This window comes from Ciona intestinalis, chromosome 8 (genome assembly GCF_000224145.3).
Source record: "Ciona intestinalis chromosome 8, KH, whole genome shotgun sequence".
Classification (NCBI taxonomy): domain Eukaryota; kingdom Metazoa; phylum Chordata; class Ascidiacea; order Phlebobranchia; family Cionidae; genus Ciona; species Ciona intestinalis.
Genome location: NC_020173.2, coordinates 126,070 through 134,320, shown reverse-complemented (window position 1 = coordinate 134,320; position 8,251 = coordinate 126,070). Strand labels below are relative to the sequence as shown.

General features: G+C 36.6%; 1 protein-coding gene across 1 annotated transcript; it reads left to right on the top strand.

The window, feature by feature from the left end:
* The first annotated feature begins 677 nt into the window (after positions 1-677).
* LOC108949665 (flocculation protein FLO11-like) lies at positions 678-8,192 on the top strand. Its single transcript, XM_026835484.1, has 9 exons — positions 678-849; positions 1,216-1,490; positions 3,499-4,033; positions 4,202-4,368; positions 4,598-4,747; positions 5,137-5,789; positions 5,890-6,047; positions 6,212-6,660; positions 8,085-8,192. The coding sequence occupies exons 1-9, from the start codon at positions 678-680 to the stop codon at positions 8,190-8,192; spliced, it is 2,667 nt and encodes an 888-aa protein (XP_026691285.1).
* Positions 8,193-8,251: the final 59 nt, after the last annotated feature.

Here is an 8,251-nt window from a genome sequence, read left to right as displayed (position 1 = left end):
GAAGCTTTAATTGAGAGTTTAACTGCAACATCAACAACTGTTGGTTTAACAACAGCGACTACTACTCCTGTGGCTACATTAACTTCAATTCAAACTTTGCCAACTGTAGAATCTACCAGTGTTGAAACAGAAACAATACCTATAAGTTCAACTGCAGCACCAGCTACTGATGATGCAGCAACAGCGACAACTATTACTGTGCCTGAATCAATTACAGAAGAAAATATATCAACTGCAGATTTAACAACTATTGGAACAGATGCTGTAGTTACCAGTTCAACTGAGGCATCAACTACTACAACAAGTTCTGTAACAGAACAAACTACAGTTAAAAGTACATCAATGGCAGATTTAACAACTGTTGAATCAGATGATGTAATTACCAGTTCAACTGAGGATCAACTACTGTTGATGCAACAATGAATACAACTATTTCTGCAACAGAATCAACTTCGCTAAAAGTACATCAATGGCAGATTCAACAACTGTTTGAATCAGAATTAGTAACTACCAGTTCAACCGCTGAATCAACTACTGTTGATGCAACAAAACCTACAACTAGTTCTGCACCTGAACAAACTTCTGATTAAAGTACATCAATGGCAGATTCAACAACTGTTGAGTCAGAAGTAGTAACTACCAGTTCAACTGCTGGATCAACTACTGTTGATGCAACAATGAATACAACTAGTTCTGTAACAGAATCAACTTTGATTGAAAGTACATCAATGGCAGATTCAACAACTGTTGGGTCAGAATTAGTAACTACCAGTTCAACTGCTGAATCAACTACTGTTGATTCAACAATGAATACAACTAGTTCTGTACCTAAACCAACTACAGTTGAAAGTACATCAATGGCAGATTCAACAACTGTTAGATCAGAATTAGTAACTACCAGTTCAACTGCTGAATCAACTACTGTTGATGCAACAATGGATACAACTAGTTCTGTAACTAAATCAACTTCGGTTGAAAGTACATCGATGGCAGATTCAACAACTGTTGAATCAGAAGAGTAACTACCAGTTCAATTACTGAATCAACTATTGTTGATGCAACAAAAGTACAACTAGTTCTGTACCTAAATCAAACTTCGGTTGAAAGTACATCAATGGCAGATTCAACAACTGTTGGATCAGAATTAGTAACTACCAGTTCAACTGCTGAATCAACTACTGTTGATGCAACAATATACAACTAGTTCTGTAACAGAATCAACTTTTGTTGAAAGTACATCAATGGCAGATTCAACAACTGTTGGGTCAGAATTAGTAACTACCAGTTCAACTGCTGAATCAACTACTGTTGATTCAACAATGAATACAACTAGTTCTGTAACTAAACCAACTACAGTTGAAAGTACATCAATAGCAGGTTCAACAACTGTTGGATCAGAATTAGTAACTACCAGTTCAATTGCTGAATCAACTATTGTTGATGCAACAATGATACAATCAGTTCTGTACCAGAACCAACTTCTGTTGAAAGTACATCAATAGCAGGTTCAACAACTGTTGGATCAGAAGTAGTAACTACCAGTTCAACTGCTGAATCAACTACTGTTGATGCAACAATGATTACAACAGTTCTGTACCAAATCAACTACAGTTGAAAGTACATCAATAGCAGATTCAACAACTGTTGGATCAGAATTAGTAACTACCAGTTCAACTGCTGAATCAACTACTGTTGATTCAACAATGGATACATAGTTCTGTAACAAATCAACTTCTGTTGAAAGTACATCAATAGCAGATTCAACAACTGTTGGATCAGAATTAGTAACTACCAGTTCAACTGCTGAATCAACTACTGTTGATGCAACAATGGATACAACTAGTTCTGTAACTAAACCAACTACGGTTGAAAGTACATCAATGGCAGATTCAACAACTGTTGGATCAGAATTAGTAACTACCAGTTCAACTGCTGAATCAACTACTGTTGATGCAACAATGGTACAACTAGTTCTGTACCTAAACCAACTTCTGTTGAAAGTGCATCAATAGCAGATTCAACAACTGTTGGATCAGATGAGTAACTACCAGTTCAACTGCTGAATCAACTACTGTTGATGCAACAATGATTACAACTAGTTCTGTAACAAATCAACTTCTGTTGAAAGTACATCAATGGCAGATTCAACAACTGTTGGATCAGAATTAGTAACTACCAGTTCAAGCTGAATCAATATGTTGATGCAACAATGGATACAACTAGTTCTGTAACTAAATCAACTTCTGTTGAAAGTACATCGATGGCAGATTTAACAACTGTTGGATTAGAAGTAGTAACTACCAGTTCAACTGCTGAATCAACTACTGTTGATGCAACAATAGATACAACTAGTTCTGTAACTAAATCTACTTTGGTTGAAAGTACATCAATGCCGAATTCAACAACTGTTGGATCAGATGATGTAATACCAGTTCAACTGCTGAATCAACTACCGTTGATGCAACAAAAGCTACAACTAGTTCTGTACCTAAACCAACTTCTGTTGAAAATACATCAATAGGCAGATTCAACAACTGTTGGATCAGATGTAGTAACTACCAGTTCAACTACTGAATCAACTACTGTTGATGCAACAAAAGATACAACTAGTTCTGTAACTGAACCAACTTCTGTTGAAAATACATCAATGGCAGATTCAACAACTGTTGAATCAGATGCTAGTAACTACCAGTTCAACTGCTGAATCAACTACTGTTGATGCAACAATGATTACAACTAGTTCTGTAACTGAACCAACTTCTGTTGAAAGTACATCAATGGCAGATTCAACAACTGTTGGATCAGAAGTAGTAACTACCAGTTCAACTGCTGAATCAACTACTGTTGATGCAACAATAATACAACTAGTTCTGTACCTAAATCAACTTCGTTGAAAGTACATCAATGGCAGATTCAACGACTGTTGGATCGGATGTAGTAACTACCAGTTCAACTGATGAATCAACTACTGTTGATGCAACAATGGATACAACTAGTTCTGTAACTGAATCAACTTCAGTTGAAAGTACATCAATAGCAGATTCAACGACTGTTGGATCAGATGTAGTAACTACCAGTTCAACTGCTGAATCAACTACTGTTGATGCAACAATGAATACAACTAGTTCTGTAACTAAATCTACTTTGGTTGAAAGTACATCAATGGCAGATTCAACGACTGTTGGATCAGATGAGTAATTACCAGTTCAACTACTGAATCAACTACTGTTGATGCAACAATGATTACAACTAGTTCTGTAACTGAACCAACTTCTGTTGAAAGTACATCAATGGCAGATTCAACAACTGTTGGATCAGATGTGTAACTACCAGTTCAACTGCTGAATCAACCACTGTTGATGCAACAATAATACAACTAGTTCTGTAACTGAATCAACTTCGGTTAAAAGTACATCAATGGCAGATTCAACAACTGTTGGATCAGATGTAGTAATTACCAGTTCAACTGCTGAATCAACTACTGTTGATGCAACAAAGCCTACAACTAGTTCTGTACCTAAACCAACTTCGGTTAAAAGTACATCAATGGCAGATTCAACAACCGTTGGATCAGAATTAGTAACTACCAGTTCAACTAATGTTGGTGCAACAATGGATATAACTAGTTTTGTACCTGAACCAACTTCTGTTGATAGTACATCGATGGCAGATTCAACAACTAATGGATTAGAAGTAGTTATTACCAGTGCAACTGCTGTATCAACTACTGTTGATGCAACAATAGATACAACTAGTTCTAAACCAGAATCAACCACAGTTAAAAGTACATTAACTACAGAATCTACCAGTGTTAACACTGATGCAGTTACCATCACTTCAATTACAGATTTAACTACTGATGATGTAATAACAGCGTCAACTATTTTTGTGCATAAACCATCTACAGTTGAAAGTACATCAACTACTGTTGATGCAACAATAGATACAACTAGTTCTGTAACTAAATCTACTTCGGTTGAAAGTACATCAATAGCAGATTCAACCACTGTTGGATCAGATGATGTAATTACCAGTTCAACTGCTGAATCAACTACCGTTGATGCAACAAAAGCTACAACTAGTTCTGTACCTGAACCAACTTCTGTTAAAAGTTCATCAATAGCAGATTCAACGACTGTTGGATCAGAAGTAGTAACTACCAGTTCAACTGCTGAATCAACTACTGTTGATGCAACAATAGCTACAACTAGTTCTGTACCTGAACCAACTTCTGTTAAAAGTACATCAATAGCAGATTCAACAACCGTTGGATCAGAAGATGTAATTACCAGTTCAACTGAGGAATCATCAACTGTTGATGCAACAATACCTACAACTAGTTCTGTAACTAAACCAACTTCTGTTAAAGTACATCAATGGCAGATTCAACAACTGTTGGATCAGATGTAGTAATTACCAGTTCAACTGCTGAATCAACTACCGTTGATGCAACAAAGGCTACAACTAGTTCTGTAACTGTTTCAACTTCTGTTGAAAGTACATCAATGGCAGATTCAACAACCGTTGGATCAGATGTAGTAATTACCAGTTCAACTACTGAATCAACTACTGTTGATGCAACAATGGCTACAACTAGTTCTGTACTGAACCAACTTCGATTGAAAGTACATCAATGGCAGATTCAACAACTGTTGGATCAGAATTAGTAATTACCAGTTCAACTGAGGAATCAACTACTGTTGATGCAACAAGAGCTACAACTAGTTCTGTAACTGAATCAACTTCGGTTAGAAGTACATCAATGGCAGATTCAACAACTGTTGGATTAGATTAGTAACTTACCAGTTCAACTGAGGAATCAACTACTGTTGATGCAACAAAAGCTACAACTAGTTCTGTAACAGAATCAACTTCTGTTGATAGTACATCAATGGCAGATTCAACAACTGTTGGATCAGAATTAGTAACTTACCAGTTCAACTGCTGAATCAACTACTGTTGATGCAACAATGGCTACAACTAGTTCTGTAACTGAATCAACTTCGTTGAAAGTACATCAATGGCAGATTCAACAACCGTTGGATCAGAATTAGTAACTACCAGTTCAACTGCGGAATCAACAACTGTTGATGCAACAAAAGCTACAACTAGTTCTGTACCAGAACCAACTTCTAGTTGAAAGTGCATCAATGGCAGATTCAACAACTGTTGGATCAGATATTAGTAACTACCATTTCAACTGCTGAATCAACTACTGTTGATGCAACAAAGGCTACAACTAGTTCTGTAACTGAACCAACTTCAGTTGAAAGTACATCAATGGCAGATTCAACAACTGTTGGATCAGAAGTAGTAACTACCAGTTCAACTGCAGAATCAACTACTGTTGATGCAACAATAGCTACAACTAGTTCTGTACCTGAACCAACTTCTGTTGATAGTACATCAATGGCAGATTCAACAACTGTTGGATCAGAATTGGTAACTACCAGTTCAACTGCAGAATCCACTACTGTTGATGCAACAATGGATACAACTAGTTCTGTAACTGAACCAACTTCAGTTGAAAGTACATCAATGGCAGATTCAACAACTGTTGGATTAGATGTTGTAACTACCATTTCAACTGCTAAATCAACTACTGTTGATGCAACAAAAGCTACAACTAGTTCTGTACCTAAACCAACTTCTGTTGAAGGTACATCAATGGCAGATTCAACAACTGTTGGATCAGAAGTAGTAACTACCAGTTCAACTGCTGAATCAACGACTGTTGATGCAACAATAGCTACAACTAGTTCTGTAGCTGAACCAACTTCTTGTGAAACGTACATCAATGGCAGATTCAACAACTGTTGGATCAGAAGTAGTAACTACCAGTTCAACTGCTGAATCAACTACTGTTGATGCAACAAAGGATACAACTAGTTCTGTACCAGAACCAACTTCTGTTGATAGTACATCAATGGCAGATTCAACAACTGTTGGATCAGAACTATTAACTACCATTTCAACTGCTGAATCCACTACTGTTGATGCAACAATGGATACAACTAGTTCTGTAACTGAACCAACTTCAGTTGAAAGTACATCAATGGCAAATTCAACAACTGTTGGATCAGATGATGTAACTACCAGTTCAACTGCTGAATCAACTACTGTTGATGCAACAAAGCTACAACTAGTTCTGTACCTAAATCAACTTCCGTTGAAAGTACATCAATGGCAGATTCAACAACTGTTGGATCAGAATTAGTAACTACCAGTTCAACTACTGTTGGTGCAACAATGGATACAACTAGTTTTGTACCTGAACCAACTTCTGTTGATAGTACATCGATGGCAGATTTAACAACTAATGGATTAGAAGTAGTTACTACCAGTGCAACTGCTGTATCAACTACTGTTGATGCAACAATAGATACAACTAGTTCTAAACCAGAATCAACCACAGTTAAAAGTACGTTAACTGCAGAATCTACCAGTGTTAACACTGATGCAGTTACCATCAGTTCAATTACAGATTTAACTACTGATGATGTAATAACAGCGTCAACTATTTTTGTGCATAAACCATCTACAGTTGAAAGTACATCAACTACTGTTGATGGAACAATGGATATAACTAGTTCTGTAACAGAATCATTTTCGATTGAAAGTACATCAATGGCAGATTCAACAACTGTTGGGTCAGAATTAGTAACTACCAGTTCAACTGCTGAATCAACTACTGTTGATGCAACAATAGATACAACTAGTTCTGTAACAAATCAACTTCGTTGAAAGTACATCAATGGCAGATTCAACAACTGTTGGATCAGAATTTGTAACTACCAGTTCAACTGCTGAATCAACTACTGTTGATGCAACAATAGATACAACTAGTTCTGTAACAGAACCAACTTCTGTTGAAAGTACATCAATGGCAGATTCAACAACTGTTGGATCAGAATTTGTAACTACCAGTTCAACTGCTAATCAACTACTGTTGATGCAACAATAGATACAACTAGTTCTGTAACTAACCAACTTCAGTTGGAAGTACATCAATGGCAGATTCAACAACTGTTGGATCAGAATATGTAACTACCAGTTCAACTGCTGAATCAACTACTGTTGATGCAACAATAGATACAACTAGTTCTGTAACTAAATCATCTTCGTTGAAAGTACATCAATGGCAGATTCAACAACTGTTGGATCAGAATTAGTAACTACCAGTTCAACTGCTGAATCAACTACTGTTGATGCAACAATAGATACAACTAGTTCTGTAACTGAATCAACTTCTGTTGGAAGTACATCAATGGCAGATTCAACAACTGTTGGATCAGAATTTGTAACTACCAGTTCAACTGCTGAATCAACTACTGTTGATGCAACAATTAATACAACTAGTTCTGTAACTGAATCAACTTCTGTTGGAAGTACATCAATGGCAGATTCAACAACTGTTGGATCAGAATTTGTAACTACCAGTTCAACTGCTAACTCAACTACTGTTGATGCAACAATAGATACAACTAGTTCTGTAACTGAATCAACTACAGTTGGAAGTACATCAATGGCAGATTCAACAACTGTCGGATCAGAATTAGTAACTACCAGTTCAACTGCTGAATCAACTACTGTTGATGCAACAATTGATACAACTAGCTCTGTAACTGAATCAACTTCTGTTGGAAGTACATCAATGGCAGATTCAACAACTGTTGGATCAGAATTTGTAACTACCAGTTCAACTGCTAACTCAACTACTGTTGATGCAACAATAGATACAACTAGTTCTGTATCTGAATCAACTACAGTTGGAGGTACATCAATGGCAGATCCAACAACTGTCGGATCAGAAGTACTAACTACCAGTTCAACTGCTGAATCAACTACTGTTGATGCAACAAATGGATACAACTAGTTCTGTAACTGAATCATTTTCGGTTAAAAGTACATCAATGGCAGATTCAACAACTGTTGGATCAGATGCAGTAACTACCAGTTCAACTGCTAAATCAACTACTGTTGGTGCAACAATGCTATACTACATAATTTCAGTACTGACAACAATTGTTAAAAGTACATCAATGGCAATGTTTCAACTATTTATATGGAAGCTTTAATTACAGTTTAACTGCAACATCAACAACTGTTGGTTTAACAACAGCGACTACTACTCCTGTGGCTACATTAACTTCAATTCAAACTTTGCCAACTGTAGAATCTACCAGTGTTGAAACAGAAACAATACCTATAAGTTCAACTGCAGCACCAGCTACTGATGATGCAGCAACAG

What these genes read in the sequence shown, in the direction of transcription:
- LOC108949665 (XM_026835484.1), top strand. Translation starts at nt 678, where the DNA reads ATGAATACAACTAGTTCTGTAACAGAATCAACTTTGATTGAAAGTACA. An exon ending in AGAACCAACTTCTGTTGAAA is followed by an intron (nt 1,491 to 3,498) that starts GTACATCAATAG and finishes GATGCAACAAAG; the next exon opens with CCTACAACTAGTTCTGTACC. An exon ending in GAACCAACTTCTTGTGAAAC is followed by an intron (nt 5,790 to 5,889) that starts GTACATCAATGG and finishes GGATACAACTAG; the next exon opens with TTCTGTACCAGAACCAACTT.